General features: G+C 41.1%; 1 protein-coding gene across 1 annotated transcript; it reads left to right on the forward strand.

The window, feature by feature from the left end:
* The first annotated feature begins 208 nt into the window (after positions 1-208).
* Positions 209-19,633, forward strand: LOC119742661 (serine/threonine-protein phosphatase 5-like). Its single transcript, XM_038218815.1, has 11 exons — positions 209-421; positions 4,155-4,324; positions 5,147-5,218; positions 6,285-6,432; positions 7,886-8,004; positions 9,489-9,653; positions 13,912-14,017; positions 14,934-15,164; positions 16,743-16,962; positions 17,196-17,274; positions 17,852-19,633. Exons 1-11 carry the CDS (start codon positions 253-255, stop codon positions 17,906-17,908), a joined length of 1,536 nt encoding a protein of 511 aa, XP_038074743.1. The 5' UTR covers positions 209-252; the 3' UTR covers positions 17,909-19,633.
* The last annotated feature ends 605 nt before the right edge of the window (positions 19,634-20,238 follow it).

Consider the following 20,238-nt stretch of genomic DNA (forward strand, 5'->3'; position numbering starts at 1 on the left):
CTTTTCCTCGCAGAAATATTAAATTTTTCGTAATTTTTTCAGGGTAAGTGTCACCGTAACTTTTACATGGTTTGTGTCAATCATGAACTCTTGGTTCTCGCCGCGTCAAAAAACCCTCAAAATGCCGCGCCAAGTGAGCTCCACAAAATATAAATACCGCCCCCTTTTGACAACAGTAAAACCTCGGTCTCACTGGTTCCGTTTTGTGCATGTAATGTGCACCGAAAGTACGGATTACCAGCAGTTTCCAATATGGCGCAAACCAGCAGTACAGTTTCAGACATGGGTTCCATGGGCGACACGAGTGCTGTCGAGACGAAGGATGTTATTGTTAACGAGAAAACGCCCCTTCCGGGAATCAGTGAAAAAGACAAGTTGAGAGCGGAAGAACTGAAGAACAAGGCGAACGAATTTTTCAAAGGTATACAGGCGTTGAAGTGGTGACAGGTTATCATGGTTATGGGACTGGGAGATTGAAATGGTCCAACACGACGATGAACACAAACGCCGGTTCTGCATTATATATTAGCCTAGTCCGAGTAACTTGGACCTAACTTATCGCCTTTTTTAACATTTGGACATGGTCTGGTGATAGTAAGGTCCAAGCTAATACCGAGACCTAGACAACACAGTCACTGACAGTCCCCAAAACCAACATTTTCCAACGAAAAACATCAGATTTCACCTTCAAAACGGCCTCCAAATTACTAGATATGTCACCTGAGGTACAAGTAGACATAGATGATTAAGATGGTTGTAGGATGGAACGCCGTATTATCGCGGTTCTTATCACGTTTCTCGTTCGGAATAGAGATTGCCCACTAACCTTCCAGAATTGTCCTGTCTTATGTGTAGTATAACTCTTCCTTTTTAAATTAATATAAACAAATCTGACGGGTGGTGTGGTTTATTCCGTGTACGATGCCTGTGAAAATAGACATGCGCGGCGTGTGCGAACGGAGGTGGACTCCCTATTATCGCGGTATGCGGGAAGTGGTTTTTATAATGATCCCAACTTTTTTGTTCATAGTTTATCTTTGACCAAAACACCCCCTGAATAAAGTCTGATATTTTCCCTGTAACGTTCAAGTTGATTAAAGACAAATTTTCTGCAGGATGATTTCTTAAGACCCTGCCCTTCCCCCGAAAGGAAAACACAAATCCCTGAGGAAAGTCTACTGATCGGCGATTGAGGGCGCCATTCACTTTACACGGTGTGCCGTTTTATTTTCGCTAACGCGCGGTGCTTATTTTGATCCCGTAAAAGTTGTTACGATTTCGCGCTGCAAATATCGTCGTTCGACTTCATTTTACATTTGCAGCTGAAGAATGGGAACCAGACAATGGAACTTTCATGGACAGAGCGCAATTAAAGATTTATGTTAAAATATAAACTGTAACTTTTAGCAGACACGGTGAGGGAAAATTTTGCAAGTTTTGGAAAACGTTAATATTTATTAAAATTGTTAAAAGTCCCGAAAGACACAACATTTTTTAATCGTCCTTTTTACAACTCGGTAGAAAATCCTTGATGACTGGTGAACTGGATAAAAATCGCCACTTGAAGGAGTTTTGACACTGTAAAAAGAGAAATTTCCCATGCCGCGATAATAGGGATGCCGCGATAATAGGGAGTCCGACTATACTTAAGTTTACTTACGATCCGGAAAAAAGTGAAATTTTCCGTTCAATTCTGAAGACCCCCTCTGCCTAGGTTGTCGTTGTTGTGCTCACGTTCAAAACTGCATGATAATGGCGTCTGACCTCGACCTCATGCAAATGTCGTGACGGCGCGCTTGCGCACAATGCACTGCATGCATGCACGGCAGATTCCCCTGCGCCGCGCCGACGACTGTTTCCTGATGTAGAGTGCTGTGTAAGTTCGCAGTACGCCTAGGAGTCGCGCTGGCTAGCCAGGCGCATGGCTGGCTAGCACTCTTCAACAGGAAACAGTCAAGGAATCTGCCGTGCATGCAGTGCATTGTGCGCAAGCGCACCGTCACGACCTTTGCATGAGGTCGAGGTCAGACGCCATTATCATGCAGTTTTGAACGTGAGCACAACAACGACAACCTAGGCAGAGGGGGTCTTCAGAATTGAACGGAAAATTTCACTTTTTTCCGGATCGTAAGTAAACTTAAGTACAACCATCTTAATCATCTATGTCTACTTGTACCTCAGGTGACATATCTAGTAATTTGGAGGCCGTTTTGAAGGTGAAATCTGATGTTTTTTGTTGGAAAATGTTGGTTTTTGGGACTGTCAGTGACTGTGTTGTCTAGGTCTCGGTATTAGCTTGGACCTTACTATCGCCAGACCATGTCCAAATGTTAAAAAAGGCGATAAGTTAGGTCCAAGTTACTCGGACTAATATTAGCCCAGGTCATGCAGGTTGGACTCCGTTACACACAACGGAGTCCAGGGTATGAATGTCTCCTGCCATAGCGAAAAAAAATTATAACACATTTTTTTTTCATATTTTTACCCGACGGAGGAAGCTGAAACTTCGCTTACAAGTTACATGTTCCTTGTGTCCAGAATTGTACCTACGCTGGGTTTTGGAACGGCAAATATGTCCGCGGGCGGCGTGTTTACCGAAAATAAACCACAATCCCACGCTTTCGATGAAAACATTTTCAGTACGACTACGAGTACGAACTCCCCGTGTGAAGATTACTCACGCGCCTGCATGCAAACCTAGCATGCTGCAGTAGCGGCAGCAAATGGCACGCGTGTGTACGTCTTCACACGGGGAGTTCGTACTGAAAATGTTTTCAATGGAAGCGTGGGATTGCAGTTTATTTTCGGTAAACACGCCGCCCCTGGACATATTTGCCGTTCCTAAACCCAGCGCAGGTACAATTCTGGACACAAGGAGCATGTAAGCGAAATTTCAGCTTCCTCCGTCATGTAAAAATATGAAAAAAATGTGTTATAATTAGTGTAGTTTATACCCTGGACGTCAGTCGTAATGCGATAAAAACGTCGTCCAACCTGGGCTAGTTCTGCATAGGCTAGCCCAGTTGTGCCTATCAAAAATAAAGACTAGACTGGTAAATGTGAATGTCGGACACTTCGCCCCATTTCCACGTCGCCCCATGTCACTTCGCCCCTAACCACTTCGCCCCATCCCCACTTCGCCCCATCCCCACATCGCCCCATTCCCACTTCGCCCCATTCCCACTTCGCCCCATTCCCACTTCGCCCCATCCCCAATTCGCCCCATCCCCACTTCGCCCCAGCCGTTACATGTAAAAAGTAACAAAACATCTCATCTATTTTATTGGCTTAAAAACAATTCCAACAGATACACTAATTGCTAACCAACGGAAAGAATTAGCCCACCAAATGAACAAGGCAAATTATGGAGGACACCAATGTACATGAGGACACCAAAAAAGCAAAATAGTAACCCACCTTGTCTGTGCTACAATCCAAGCTTGAAGAAGAAAAAAAAAGCCCCCCCCCCCAAAAAAGCCGCGTGGCCGCGTCAATTCCGGAACTTTGGTCTGACCAGAGACCGAATATTTATTTTTTTTTGGCCTAAAAAGACCCGACTATACCATGGAGGAATAATCCTCCATGGCTATACCAACCCGTCTCCCACTTATCTGAGAATGACAATACCTTTGACATCCTAATTTCACTCTTGGAGGAACCAATCTACATGGGGCGAAGTGGGGATGGGGCGAAGCGGGGATGGGGCGAAGCGGGGATGGGGCGATGTGGGGATGGGGCGAAATGGGGATGGGGCGATGTGGGGATGGGGCGAAGTGGGGATGGGGCGAAGTGGTTAGGGGCGAAGTGACATGGGGCGACGTGGAAATGGGGCGAAGCGTCCGACATGGTCCAACTATTTGAAAAGACTGACCTCTCCATGCAGTGTCATTAGTCTGGTGGCTGACTATGGAGAATTGTGTAGTAAAAAGAGACTAGTTCCCAGTTCATGCCACTTGTTTCTTTTGGCACAGACTGAGTTGATTGATGCAGTAGGCCTACTGAAGCGGTGTTGGACTGGTTGTTTCAGGTGCCAGTCTATTTATTTGCTTGTACATTGTATTTCATGTTAGGATAAAATTAGAATAACCAAAATTATGAAATCTCTGGTTTCTCTTACCACTATAAAAAAAACCTGACTTTGTTTTGAATTACAGCACAAGATTTCCAGAATGCTATCATCTACTACTCACAAGCAATAGAAGCCAACCCACTGGTAGCAGCATACTACGGTAACCGCAGCTTTGCTTATCTCAAGACAGAATGCTTCGGTCTTGCATTAGAAGATGCCAGCGAGGCATTAGCCATCGACAGATCATACATCAAGGTCAGTCTCTGTCAATTCAAAGGCAAATGGAAACCAGACTGGTTTATTTCATCAATTTAACAGAGGACTTTTGAGAGAATGCACGCTTTTGGGCAAGAAAATGATTTTACCACAAAATTATAATAGTTGGGAAGAATGTTCAAGTTAATGTACAACATTTGCAAACATTAAAAAACAACCCATCAAATTATTATGAGTTCCTCACTGTATACCTCACATACCTTGCCGTATGCTATAATTTGCAAGAAAAGTGGAATTCTTGTATTAATTTCCAATAATTGTTGGCCAACCATTGTTGGAAAAAAACTGAGTTTTTCAAATACTGCCCCAAATTCACCAAATTCAGTTAGTCCACATTTTGTTTGATTCAGTTACACATCCATGAAGGAGTGCAAACCGGCTAGTCTGGTTCCCTGACCTGACTTCCCCGACGTCTATAAATTGTTCCATTTCGTCTGAAGTAGGTCAGGGACTACAAGAACAGCATTTTTTGCTTGGTTTTTCCAGCATCTATGAACACACAACCTTAAACAGGTCAGTGTAACGATATTTGACCTCCGGAACACTGGACCAGTGTTCTACCAACTGAAGCCATATTTTGGGGTCTCCGTATTAAACCCATAATTCAATGCCTTTGTTTATTGGGCACTTCAAATTTTCCTGAATTTTGCAGGATCTTGTGGTGAGGGTTAAAGCAGTCAAGGTGCTAGAACAGACCAAACATAATTTGCTTTCGATCTTGTTGTATTTATAGTAAAAACAAGATATAAAAGAGACCCTTAGGTTGTTCTGAAAAGATTGTACTCTCACTTTTTGTGTTAGGGGTACTACAGACGGGCTACAGCGAATATGGCTCTTGGGAAATTCAAGAAGGCGGTCAAGGATTATGAAACGGTACTTATTTTTCACCATATTTATCAATTTGGAACATGAAAAAGAATAGTGAGTGTTACCAAGGTTCTTATAACCGTGGTGAGGTTTGTGTATTTGACTTAGAGAAATTAGATAAATGAGGCTCATAGTGCATGGCTACAGCCATAAAACACAAAATGGGCCTGGCTTGTGACGTGAGGTTTCATTATTTTGCCTTACTTTATGGACCTCGTTTTCGCCAACTTTTGTCATTTCAGGTTTTGAGATTCAGAATTGAGGTTTTTATTTTCCTTCATACTTCAGAAATAAACCTGATGTTTGCCAACTTGTGTCATTTGAGTTAATGAAATACAGACACAATGTTTCTCATTCTACCTTCATACCTCGGAAATAAACCAAGTATTTGGCAACTTTTATCATTTCAGACAATGAAAATACAAACTCGAGGTTTTTCATTTTGCCTCAAGATATAAACCTCATTTTGGCCAACTTTTGTCAATTTTGGTAATGAAATACAGTAGTTTCATATATAACTTGCAGTAATTTTTAATCACTCACTTTTTAACTTCAGAGGTGTGCAATGAAAATCATTCTAACTATCGATCATATGCTGTTATAGTTTTACCCATTTAGCTTCATTAGATTGTTTTCCTTTTTACTGCTATTGAGAGTAGTTTGGCGGGTTTTTTTTTTGGGGGGGGGGTGTGTTTTAATGACATTTCGTTGTCTTTGTTTTTCATTTTCATTTTTGTCCATTTTTTTGTGTTCACTGCAAACTATATTTTTGTTAAGGCTTCATGTTACAATTTGTATATAAGATTTTGATGTGTCTTTGTTTTTAATCCAACCACTTATTTTGTTGTTTGGTTGCAAATAAATAAAATTAATAATAATAAAAATAATAATAATAAAAAAAATATACAAAATAGTCACATAAGTTTTTTCATTTTGAGTTTATGCCTCAGAAATACACCTAGTATTGGCCAACTTTTGTCTACTCAGGTTATGAGATAAAGACTTGAGGTTTTTCATTTTGCCTTTATGCCTCAGAAATAAACCTACTATTTGTCAACTTTTGTCATACCAGGTAATGAAATACAGACCGAATGACAAGGATGCCAAGTTGAAGTTCACAGAGTGCAGCAAGATTGTCAAGCGGCAGGCTTTTGAGCGGGCAATCAGATCGGACGACTCCAAGAAGTCGGTAGTGGAAAGCTTGGACATCGAAAACATGGGTAAGAGGTCCGGAGGATATTATTGTCAATTTAGTAGCACCTCTTACTTTGGAGATTTTTGGGAGAACTGTATTCCTGCACAGTGTAATTGAAGTCATCCTCACTTACTGGGATAAGAGAGAGATACAGATGCCTTTACCTGTTTTCTTACTGTTCCCCTGTTTTTTTGCCTATACGGTTCCTGTATGTTAACAGGAACTGATGTTTCTGTTTGGATGTGTTATTCTCTATCATATCTCTTCCCTCCTCCCAAAAAAAGGAAAATTCACAACGTGAATTGAATTAAATTGGAGTGAATACTTTGAACTGAATTCCAACAATTTACATAAAACTGATTAAATCACAAATTTCCTCCTTTTTTTCACCCTCCCAACACCCCCCCCCTTCCCCCTCCCCTCCCCGGCCTTTGATAGATTTACCGTACAATACAATCCACTTTGCATCCAAAAGGATCATCGACTATGCTGCATCCAAAAACTGATCTGTCTTAACCCCAACTCTCTGGGCAATGTTGCATGAAACCCTCCTAAATCCTACACAATGTTCTGTGCTAAAGCCCATTGAAACATTTTTAGTACTTCGCTCCTATGCAAGCATACATTCTGTGTCAAGTTGTCCTTACAGTCAAAATCAATCAAGTGACTGTTTTCAACAGTTAAGATCTCCCAGCCTACATAAAGCAGGATTGACTGGCTGTGACTGTTTAGGTAACTTGATACAGCTATGCTTTGACTGTAGGTGATGATAAGCCAGCTGTGCCTTCCACTTGCCTGCTTTTGTCTGTTGACTGAATTTGACTAGCCACAGTGCTTGCTTGAAATACGATCTGACTGTTGGTGACTAGCCTGTGAAATAGTCATGGCAGGGGAGAGGATTGATTTCTTTTGACTGTCTGTGACTGTTCAGACAGCAGGAGGGTTACTATGAAGGGGCATGGTGGTTAGGGTGTTCATTTATAAATCCTATGAAATCCTACAAAGCCGCTAGGCTGAATTTGAAAGATCTGGGAGGATGAGCGTTAGTCAAGTTATGCCTTGACATAACTTGAAGAATAATTGGAGCATTTTGTAGGGGTCCTTATGTCGTCAGGTGTTTTCTAAGACCACTTCAGGGTTATTCATGATTTTCACCAGTAGACTCGTTTACATCAATTTCATTGAAAAGGGAAGCAGTTTGCAAGCAACCTGCCAAATTATTGATCTGGCTTTCCGAAAAAAACATAATTGTTCAGTGAGACAAGGAGTGAAGTTGTGAACTTCCAGAAATCTACAGTAAGTCTTAATAATGACACATTCCAAAAGTTGTTTTGAAGCCGTTTTGTAGTTTTTGTTTACTTATTTGTGTTACTATTTGCCTTACTATCTGCCTTTAGTACTAGTGTTGGTTCTGATTTGGTAGCTGACATTTTTCTCGCCATTAAAATTTGATTTCAACTTTGATTTCTGATCCCCAGTTTTAGAAGACGACTACGACGGACCCAAGTTTGAGAATACAGTGAGCAAGGAATTCATGGTGGATCTATTAGAACATTTCAGACAACAGAAGAAAGTTCACAGAAGATATGCATACACGGTAGGTCAGCTTAAAAAACGCCGCGTGCATGCAGCGCGCAGAAGGCCAGGTATACGCGCACTGTAAGTTGTCAACAATTACAGTGGCGCACAGCTTCAAAACTGATGAAAACGAAAAAAAGGTGTAATGAAGACAGTGTCTTGAATTGTGCTTCTTGCGGCTCAAGTCAGCCTGATATAAATAATAATTACAATATTGGATGGCTTGTTTTCGGTGGATACAAGAATATATTGCACTCGCTATGACAATATTGCACTCGTCTTCGACTTGTGCAATATTGTCATAGCTCGTGCAATATATTCTTGTGTCCCCCTCAAAGCCATCCAATATTATATAATCATAATAATGAATTAGGATTTATATAGCGCCCTCCATAAAATTGATCATGCTCCTAGGCGTTTTCTATAAAAGTTATTAAAGACAAAGTTGGATTAAAAAACAAAACCAAGCAGAAGGCTTTGTCGACCAAATTCTTTGAACCAGTAGAAATATAAGTCTTTTGAGTACACAGATTAACACCAACATGCAAGAAATATGCATACAAATTTGCATAGAAACATTACTGATTCGTTGTACTTGAATTTTTTAGCAAACGCTTTTAGGCTTTTGTTTGTTTGGTGGCTTGCTTGCTTGTTTCTGTGCATATTTTGTTTGCGGTACTTGCTGCAATATCAGAATCGGACCAGCCAACCGACCCCGGCAAGCTTGGCGATCGAGTGTTAAAACGTCTGCACTAGTAAGCAAGAGGTCGTTGGTTCGAGTCCCACCTGAGTAGTTTGTAAATATTTTCTCACAATCACTCGGGACAACACTGAGTACACAGTGTTTATAAAATATGTCAGTAAAGGGCAAAAACTAAATATTGAATTTACATCATCTCGACGCAAATTCCATCTTATGAATTGCCTTTTTTTTTAATTACTTTTCTTGAGCCACACGTTCTAGTTAGGAAGGCTTGCTTTCAATTATACTACTTTATATTTCAGAATACATGTACTTTTCAGACAAAAAAAAATACTTAGGATCTTTAGTTGGTGGAATGTACCCAGGACATCCAACACATTAACCAGTTTGAGTCAGAGGACGTGATAACACGCACTGCCTGTTTTTATACACAGGCACGGCTGATGGGTTAAGACGTCAAGATTGCCTCGCCTCGCCTCCGGGTGATGTTTGTAGAGGCGAACCGTGTGTTGATCTTGAATTGGCCGTTGTGCATGGCCTATTGTTGTACAATTTATGCTCCAGTGCACCCCGGAGTATTGCAACATATGAGGTTTAGGCAAGAAATATCGCACAAATACTGTTGAAATGACTCTTGCGAATCAGCATTTGTGGTGTTTGGCTGTATATCAGAAGTTGGCTTGAAAATTTGCCTTTTGCGAAAATCAAAATTTTCAGCAGAAATAATCCCGGCGCGAAGTGGTTAAGTGATCTAAGGGGTTATTTAACATATGTAATCTTTCAACCTTTTCTTCCGACAGATATTAGTACAAATCAACAAACTGTTCAGGAAGCTGCCGTCATTATGTGACATTACCATTCCAGAGGGGGGCAAGTTCACAGTATGTGGGGACATCCACGGCCAGTTCTACGATCTCTTAAACATCTTCAAGCTCAACGGTCTCCCATCAGAAGACAATCCTTATGTATCCTTGAATTGTTTTTCACTAAGTTTCCTCTTGTGGCTATGGCCCTTGCACATTGGTTAAACAATTTTAATCAATGTGCAATTATTTATTTTGTATTTTTTTTTTGTAAATTAGGGAGGTGTTAATTACCCCTCAGCTGAGAGGCTCGAGGGGTATTGTCATCGCCTAGGGCGTCCGTCCGTCCGTCCGTATGTCTGTGCGTTCTGACCATACCACCCTTGTGGGGTGATGTTCCTTTCAGGACACATCACCCCACTTTTTTCACAATAGAAAAACATCACCCCAGAAGGGAATCTTTAGAAAAAGGGATAATGGGAATGTTGTGCCCATTCTTGAAAATCACGCATTCTCGAGAATGTGCATGCACATTCTTGAGAATGTGCAACTGGATCCTTGCTCAATCTTGGCAAAAAATAACTCTTCCAGATTGGGCGCACATTCTTGAGAATGCGCGACAAGATAACGGTCTTGTCGATGCCGAGCACCGGCTGCGCTTGGCAAGTCTAGCTGAATCCTCGTTCAAGTTCTCAATAATTATACTGTTGCAACGCAAGGCGCTGAAAAGTAGAGTGGATATGATAAGTAAAGGCGTATTGATATGGGGGGGGGGGGGGAGGGGGACGGGAAAATATAAGAGACATAATAATACTAGTGCAAAGAATTCTGATTTTTGGGATAATAAAAGCGGGGGGGGGGGGGGACGTAAGAATGAAGAATGTGAAGAATGAGAATGAATACTGCGACATCCCATAGTGCTAATGCTATTTCCCATTTAAATTGCCACCAATTTATTGTTCACATCCCACCATAACGTCGCAGAGCTGGATTCTATCTAGTCAAAAGAGCAATTTTGGCAGCTTCTGGACATCGTTTTTTTTTTCGTGGCACGCATATGATACATGCAGGGACTTGTAACTTGTCTAGCCTAAACAAAGCACTTCCCAGACTAGTTCCCAGTCCTCCGTTATTACAAAACTTCCCATAGTGGGCAGAAAAAAGCAATAATAACAGGTTTAATTTGATTCAAATTATCGTAGTTATACGAGTACAGAAGCATAGCACATTTTCTTTCCTCTTTATATGAATTGTTTCCCTTTTAACCGCTATACAATTCATTTAACATAATTATGTCGTGCAATGTTTGTTAAGATTGGGCAAAATTCATAAATTGTGCACGTGATATTCCCACCCAATCTTAAGAATGAGCGCTCATTCTTAAGAACGCGTGCTCGTTCTTAAGAATGGGCGCTCATTCTTAAGAATGCGCGCCCATTCTCGAGAATGTGCATGCCCATTCTCGAGAATGCGTGATTTTCAAGAATGGGCACAACAGCAACACAATGCTATCACCCCACAATTCCGTCTGGCTGGAACGTCCGTCCGTCCGTCCGTCCGGGTAGCTTAGTTTCCGGATGATAACTTGAGTTAGAAATGTTGTTTGGGGTTGTAACTTCGGTAGGGGGTTGCCCTTAGGAGTAGGCAAGTTGGGATTGGTTTTGAGGTCAAAAGGTCAAAGGTCAAGGTCACCGTGGTGAGTTAAAGGTAAATGGTTTCCGGATGATAACTTGAGTTAGAAATGAGATTTTGATGTCTAACTTTGGTAGGGGGTTGCCCTTGGGAGTAGGCAAGTTGGGATTGGTTTTGGGGTCAAAAGGTCAAAGGTCAAGGTCACCGTGGTGAGTTAAAGGTAAATGGTTTCCGGATGATAACTTGAGTTAGAAATGAGATTTTGATGTCTAACTTTGGTAGGGGGTTGCCCTTGGGAGTAGGCAAGTTGGGATTGGTTTTGGGGTCAAAAGGTCAAAGGTCAAGGTCACCCTGGTGAGTTAAATGTAAATGGTTTCCGGATGATAACTTGAGTTAGAAATGAGATTTTGGTGTTTGACTTAGGTAAGGGGTTGCCCTTGGGTACATGCAAGTTGGGATTGGTTTTGGGGTCAAAAGGTCAAAGGTCAAGGTCACCGTGGTGAGTTAAATGTCAATGGTTCCGAAAGATAACTTGAGTTAGACATGAAATTTTGGGGTCTATCTTCAGTAGGGGGTTTCTCATTGGTACAGGCATGTTGGGACTGGTTCTGGGGTCAAAGGCCAAAGGTCAAGGTCACCATGTTGAGTTAATGGTTTCCGGATGATAACTTGACTCCGGCTAAGGGGTTTCAACAGCAACGCTGTTATTTTTTTAATTTTGGATCTGCACTTCACTGATTCCATTTCAAATAACACAACTTTTTGGAAAAATGCTCAGAACCTGTAGACTTAGAGATTCAAATTTTCTGTTTTGTTACAAAAGAAGCATTATTAATTAAAATCTTGATTAATCTGATATTCATAAATACCTAAGACAGTTTAGCTATTCCTATTGGTCGAGAGCCCGTCACGTGGCCGGTCTTAAACGGATGATAAAGACATGGCTAGCTGGTCTTAAACACTTTTCCAGTCTCACATGAAATTTGGACTCCCATGAAATCCGGTGCCTTTTAACGTTTCATTGGTTGAATGTTCATATATTCCTCACGTATGCATGCGCAATGTACTACCAGTGAATCAGTATTTCATGGTCCGAAATTCACACTACACCAGCCCAGCTGCGTTTTGCGCGACATCGCGCAGTACGTGCGACGCGCATGCCAATGGCCTTATAAGGTAACGAGTTGTGGAGGGGCAATCCATATTATAGTCAGAGGGGTGTTTCGTAAATATGAAGTAAAATTGTTGAACAAAATGGTTGGCAACGTCTAGTTTTTGACTTGTTTTGATTTTTGGACCAAAAAGATTTTTTTTTTACCGAAAAGGTACTTATGAATGGGAATAAAGATGTGTTCGGTCGGTATTATACACTCTATTTAAGACCGTTCGGAGTCTGGATGGGTGATAATTACCTGAGGCGAATCCAGACTCCCACTGGTCTTAAACATAGTGTTATAATACCTCCCGAACACACATTTAATCCCTTATTAAATTGTAAGCACTGAATACTTTGGAGTGGCTGGGAGCATTCAAGAAAAATAACAAGCTTGCCCCAGTCGGTTTCACCAAGCCACCTTCTAGATTTTTACTTCCAAGCTCCTTGATTGCATTGAGCGTTCAATGTTTCAAAAATAACTTTGAGGAAGGGCAAAAATTAGTATACATGTATCAAGACTAGCCAATTACAGTAAAGTTGGTCCAGAAGAGTTTGAGCTAAGGGGTCTAGGTAGTCATCTGAGTCTGAGTCAAATTTTTGGGACAAGGTAAGACTTGAGCAAGTCTAATTCACAAGTGACGGTCAGTCAGTTAGTCAGTGAGATTGGTACAAAGTAGGGGTGTGCATCGGACCCGGGTACCCGAGTACCCGACCGACTTTACAAATTACTTAGTAACTTCTCAGACAATGAAAAAGAAATGTTTGAATGCCATTTGTGGGGAATTTTCAAAATGAAAACCCGGCCACGTGTAAAACCAAAACAGATTCCACGTTAATGTGCATTTGAACACGTGGTAGATGACGCTCGAGAAAAGTTGCAGTTTACACCGTTAAAGAGGTTGTGGAATGCTCGAAGACATTTCCGTCATTTCTCGGGTATATGTAGCCTAAGGTGTGATGAAATAAAAACGACTATTGTGTCTGTCATGAAATGAGTACAAAAGGTACTTTTGAGAGCTGTTTTTCAGGTCCTGTTTTGACCCGAACGTGCAATTTGTGTAAAAGTCGTCATTGGGGGCAGCAAACAAAACATAGTAAATTGTGACGTAATAAACAGGACTCCCGATGCAGCGTAGTATAAACGAGTCCTGTTTATTACGTCACAATTTACTATGTTTTGTTTGCTGCCCCCAACGATGACTTTTACACAAATTGCACGTTCGGGTCGAAACAGGACCTGAAAAACAGCTCTCAAAAGTACCTTTTGTACTCATTTCATGACAGACACAATAGTCGTTTTTATTTCATCACACCTTAGGCTACATATACCCGAAAAATGACGGAAATGTCTTCAAGCATTCCACAACCTCTTTAAGCTATAAAGCCCTTCTGGGAATTGAATTTGGGGGTTGGATTTCTTTTACAGGTATCCGGGTACCCATATTTTACTTCAATAGGGTATCCGCATCCCTTATTACCTGTAATTGTACACCACTAGTACAAAGAGGACTGTTAGACTGGCCCTAGAGGATCAGTAAACTTTACATCTTCTTGCTGCAAAAGTCAGTCGTGCACAATACCTGTAATGACATTTTTTAATGAGATATACTAGCCCTTAACCTGATGTATCAGCTATTTAATGGTGACTTTGTAGACAGGGGGTCCTTCTCAGTAGAAGTTATTCTGACATTGTTTGGTTTCAAGCTTCTCTACCCAGATCACTTTCATTTATCAAGAGGTATGTATTCTCCTGTGAAGAGTTACGTCAGCTTAATCCCTAGGACTGCACAGTCTTAATATGGAATTTTGAATTTTTATATGAAATTTGTGATTGTCCATGACCAACAGGCTGTAACATTACACGTCAAATTTGTACTGTCATATGAAAACCTAAAAAAAATAATCAGTCAGTTGGCTGTTTGACTTATTCAGGATGTAACAGTTCATAGTATTCTCCTACTTTTCTTTAAAAAAAAAAGAGGAGTGATTGACAATTCCAAAAAATAGTTTAACTTCAGGAAACCAACTGTAAAACCTGTTAATATAGAAGTGTTAGTAAATAACTTGATTGAAAATAGCATAAATTTGCATGCGAGAGTAGGAATTGAGTTGTGAATTGTTTTAAAGCTGATGATTTATTCTCCTAATATGCATTAAATTAAAAAGAGTGAACCTTTCAACTTTTCAACCAGTTGGTTTCGTCATATGGGTCATTCTATAAATTTGGGGTCCAAAGTGTGACATTTTTCCCGTCCCTGTTACCTTGGTACTTTGTAATTTGCCATTCAAGCATCATTAAAAGTGACTTCAAATGATTGTTTATTTGTTGGGTAGGTAGTTTGCTATTCATAATCACTCTTGGAGGATGACTGCATTAAGGAGTGCATCAGAATTATACAATCATAGATGTCAGATGTAACAGGGACGGGAAAAAAAGTGGACCCCAAATTTATAGAATGACCCATATATCAGTCTCAAAGTGCAACAGTCAGCAAGTGTTTCCGTCCAACTGCTTCATTCTGCAAATCCTCTCATCCATTTTGAATGTGTTCAAGTTTTTAAAATTTGGAGGAGAAGCAGTTTGTTACCGACATCGCAACTTGACCTCGCTCGTTCACAGAGTAAGACCCAGGCATTTTTGATCTCCCCTTCAGGTAACCACGAGAGCGAGACCATGAACCAGATGTACGGTTTCTACGGCGAGGTGAAGGCCAAGTACACGTCACAGATGGCCGATCTCTTCACGGAGGTCTACAACTGGCTCCCGCTGGCCCAGGTCATCAATCAGAAAGTCATGGTGATGCACGGCGGGCTGTTCAGTGCTGACAACGTGACGTTAGACGACATCAGGAAAGTAGAACGGGACCGGCAACCACCAGAAACGGGTATGTGGTATGCTGGGGAGTATTTTTATTAAAATCAAAACTCAGTCTAACTTTGATTTTGTCACTGGCTTCCACAAGCACTGGGGGAGTGCGGCCTAGTGGATAGGATTTGTGACTCGTGATCAGAGGGTCAGGGGTTCAAATCCAGCCACTGACCATATGTTGTGTCCTTGGGCAAGCCACTTTACCCCCACTAGCCTCTTTCCACCCAGGAGTATAAATGGGTATTGGCATTAGCTGGGGAGTAACCTGTGATGGACTAGCATCCCATCCAGGGGGAGTAGAAATATTCTTAGTCGTTTCATGCTACTGAAACCAGAGATAAATGCCGGCCTGATGGGCCACATTGGCTCATACAGACTTTACTTACTTTTTACTTTTAACTTCCACAAACCATCAAAGTGAGGCTGCCTTCTTAACTAGTTAGTCCCCGTACCACCCCAAAGCGCCATGCCTGTTTCTCCTTATACTACCTCAAACTGCCCCTGCACTCCATTATTTTATCGATTTATCAAAAAGTAACTGCAGTGTCGTAAAGTGTAATGCAAGTGCTAAAGGAGTAAGTGTTATTGCTTTTCACAAGGTATAGGACTCTACCATGGAACAGTTGATCTGAATTAGCAGAACCAAGTTTAGCTGATTCCGTTTTCAACACTAAGAATGGAAAAGTCTTTAAAGCTGATCCATACTTTCCGGCAAAGAGGAAACTTGACAACAATGGCAGCAAAATTTACTTGAGTTGAAATGTATTCAACCTCTGCTGTTTTTCAGAGCTAGAATTCCCTGTTTTAATGTTTTGTATGAATTTGCTTTGCATTGTGATGCGCGCGGCTGTTGGTATCCAACCTCGTATGGCTTGTGGCAAATAATTGATTGGACTCGTCCAACCATTGTTGACTAACCAGCATTCAATCAGAGCTAATCGAATGGTTAACGTTAGTTCCCGGTCGAACTGAGTGTTTCAGCTCTGCGACAGTTATGCGCAAGGGACATAATGCCCTAACCCAAATATTATGTGAGCTTGAGAATTTAATTTAATATAGATATCAATATCAATATTGCTTTTTATCCCCCTGGCTGTAAGGGGGGGGGGGGGGGGGATATTGCGATAGCGTATTCCTTCTGTGTGTCTGTGTGTTATGTTTTGGTTAGGTTAACTCTTATCAGGACAATAACTTGAGAAATACTTTGCTTAGGAACTTGAAATTTGGTTTGTGGGTTGTTCTTGATAGTCTTAAGAAGCCTATTGCTTTTGGGGCCGACATATCAAAGGTCAAGGTCACATTTGCTAATAAACAATAGAAATCTTGTCAACGCAATAACTTGAGAAATACTATATTTCGGAACTTGAAATTTGGTTTGTGGGTTGTTCTTGATAGTCTAAAGAAGCCTATTGCTTTTGGGGCCGCCAGGTCAAAGGTCAAAGGTCAAGGTCACTATCGCCAAAACAATAGAAATCTTCCATTTTGGTTAGGGACACTGACAAGTATGCATACTAACTGACTGTATATAAACTGCCAGCATGCCGGGGGGATCGCGCAAGTTTCACTTGCAGTATTTTTGACCTTTTCTAAACAGGTATCATGTGTGAGCTTCTATGGTCGGATCCCCAGCCCCAGCCCGGCAGGGCACCGAGCAAACGAGGCGTTGGGTGCCAGTTTGGACCCGACATCACAAAACGGTTCTTAGAATCCAATAATCTAGAATACGTTATACGAAGCCACGAAGTGAAAGCGGACGGCTACGAGGTTGCACACGATGGGAAATGTATAACAGTCTTCTCAGCCCCCAATTATTGGTAAGTTGGCTAATCGTCATATTAAGGTAACTTAAGTTGTTAAGGTTGTTAAGGTAAGGTGGTTAAAAATAATAACACTTTGCTCAAGTGATTCTCACCACAGGTCATGGGACATTCATGTGACTTCTAGCCACCCTCAGATTGGCTAAAACTTTTCTTCATTTCGGATGCATAATACTTCGGCCAGCGTCAAGAAAACTTTTTAAAATTGTTTACGTGTGTTTTTCTTTCAGTGATACAATGGGTAACAAAGGTGCTTTCATTACGATGGGTACAGATCTGAAGCCAAAGTATACCACTTACGAAGCAGTTGTAAGTTGATTCTTTTCTCATTACACCCAGCCAGTTTCTACATTGTCTTTAACTTTGAAATGTCAATTTGACACGGCCAATAATGCTAAGGAGTATATTCTCTAGTTTGCATCTATGATTTTTGTAATGCTTTTTTCCATTAAAGAATACAAACGAGGAATGAAAGTAGTTTGTATATGGTCATGATAATAAGTTACGCCGATATTTACTGATGTAAAAAGAGTCTTGTAGTCTTTAACCCTATGTTGGAGAGTGTTTTAAGCTCTGGCAGGAGCTTCTACATGTCACTTGGTGGTCGGATGGTCTGTCTGTCCGTCTGTCACAGGAAAATTAAAATTAACCAAAAGTATGGTGTTACATATGTACCATCGGCTTCACATTTTTCAGCTCTGGCAGGGATTATTTTGATCGATTACATGCAAGACTTCTTGCACTGAACACGGCCAGAGCTTATTGTGCACTAACACTTGTTTTAAGTAACCTGCCCTTTTTTTGTTTTTTGGTTTTTGGTCCAGCAATTTGTTTATAAGTTTTGCTACTGTTCTTATTTTCTTTTCTTGTGTTTATTTTTCAACAGCCACATCCAGATGTACGACCAATGGCATATGCAAATGCCATGTTTGGTTTTATGTAATGCTATATCCTTCAGGGCCTTCTTCTGTGACATGTCAGTGAGATCTGCAGAGCCAGCCTCATTCCGTCAGCTTTACTTAAAGGGACTATCTTGTATGTGCACAAACTACAGAGGGCAGTGTTATCATGAGGATGTCCTCTGGCATGTGGTGTCTTTGCATTGGTTTGTCTGTAAAATCTTGCGATGTCATTGGTTGTTGGAAGCATGCAAATGATTGGTATATGTAAATCATAGAGCTATATTAAAGTCTTCCAACTTGTACCAAATAGGGAGAGACTTTCTGTTAAATTGTTTGACAAGAGGGAGACACGGGGCATTAGAGAAACATTTGAATGTCTTCCTTATGTTTTTAACTACCATATCTAGAAGGAATTTTATCGTCGAAAGTTGCTTATAACGATTCCTTTAGTCGAGAATAGTACAAGTGAAAAGTTTTGGTTTGGGAAAGTTTTTAGAATTGGGGTTTTGGGAGGTTTTTTTGTTGGTGCACAAGTCTATGGGAATGTCTCCCATTTTCGGTAATTGTAATTCCCATAGTGCTAACTCATCAATTCCTCACGTAGAATATATTTTGAAACGTTCTGGCTGCTGTCATTTTGAATTCATGTGCATGTTTGCAAAATATATTGAAATTAGAATGGAATTTTGCTTGATGAGCTCTAAATGCTATACGGATGTCATTGGTGCGTTTTCTATTAGTAAGAACAACAATCACAAGTAGAGCATATGGGTGTTGAGGTTTTGCATCCATGTGACATTATCACCTAAACAATGCAAGATCCGCCATTTTGGACGCCTAGCGTGCTCGATCGATCGTACAGTACATGTACATTGCATTATGCCTAATGTGCATGTTCTGCAGTATTTTGTCATGGTCAATATCCGATTTTTCTCCCAAAAGTCGTCTGGTAAGCCCCAAAATATTGAACAGCAAGTAAAATATGATGAACAAGCGTTAATTTGATGTGTGTCTCAAACGCCTTGGAGAGTTGCGAGTATATTTCCTGAATTTCGGAAGTGGGCGTATTTATAAACGGTGTCTATGGCATTTTATTTACTAGTCTGCAACTGTAGTCAAGCAATATGGCGGGCGTGTGTATGACCACTGACCTGTGACATCACGTGAGATTCCACAATTGTTTTGCGTTTCAGTTTGGGTCTGTAAGCTATGTCCACATTATTTGTGTACAAATGCAGATATGCAAGTAGCCGGACAAAAATCTCTCCATAGGTTTGTGCACGCACACGGAAGCAGTAATTTAATATAGCTCTATGATGTGCATACAATTTAACAACAAAGTCCTTTAGAGCAGCAAAGTCACGAATGACATTCATTGATGGTGCTTTGTGGCACACTTGTGAGAATTGAGGACATAGCTTGGCACATTGGGATCGGAGTAGTGTGCATATGTTTATGTTTGCAACCTGCCTTCTGCCAGAAAACAAAATATTGGTGGGTGGGGGTACAGTTTGGATAGGTTTGCCAGGTGGAGAGCTGTGGTCCAATGGTTATGGAGTTCGACTCGTGTGCCATGGTACGTGGGTTCGAACCCTGAGGTGGAACATGGTGCTTGTGTTCTTGGGCAAGACTTTTTACTACAATTGCCTCTCTCCACCGAGGAGTATGAGTACCGGTACCTGTAAAGGTAGAGACTAGAATGCGCTGATCTCGAGCTGCTGCAGAGAGCACTATAGCACCACATTATTTATTACTATAATTGTTAATTGGGGGGGGGGGGGGGGGGGTGCGTAGGCATCTGGCGCACCCTGTCTCGGGTACGGGCCTGTATGGATCATGTTTACTGCCCAAAATTATCCCCAGAGGCAAAAATGTGAACTATTTGCTGAACTTTGAAAAAATTATTGTGATTTGAAAACAATAACAATCACAGAACATGTACCACATCCCTCCTACTATTTAAACAGTCACAGATAGTCAAATTACCATGAACTTCCCCTGCTATACTTTTAACACAGGCTAGTCACCAACAGTCGGATCATAATGCCAAGCAAGCACTGTGACTAGTCAAATTCAGTCAAGAGACAAAGCAGGCAAGTTGTGGGCACAGCAAAGCTGTATCAAGTTACATAAACAGTCACAGCCAGTCAATCCTGCTTTATGTAGGCTGGGAGCTCTTACTGTTGAAAACAGACACTTGATTGATTGTGACTGAAAGGACAACTTGGCACAGAATGTATGTTTGCATAGGAGGGTTAAGTAAATGGCACAATCCAAAGTCACAGATAAATGTGCTTGATTTGGACAGGGTATTGCCATGATGGCGACAGATTTCATGCTTGTTATTCCGATTTAGAATGTAAGCAAAATT

Source organism: Patiria miniata, unplaced genomic scaffold (genome assembly GCF_015706575.1).
Source record: "Patiria miniata isolate m_02_andy unplaced genomic scaffold, ASM1570657v1 HiC_scaffold_11, whole genome shotgun sequence".
Classification (NCBI taxonomy): domain Eukaryota; kingdom Metazoa; phylum Echinodermata; class Asteroidea; order Valvatida; family Asterinidae; genus Patiria; species Patiria miniata.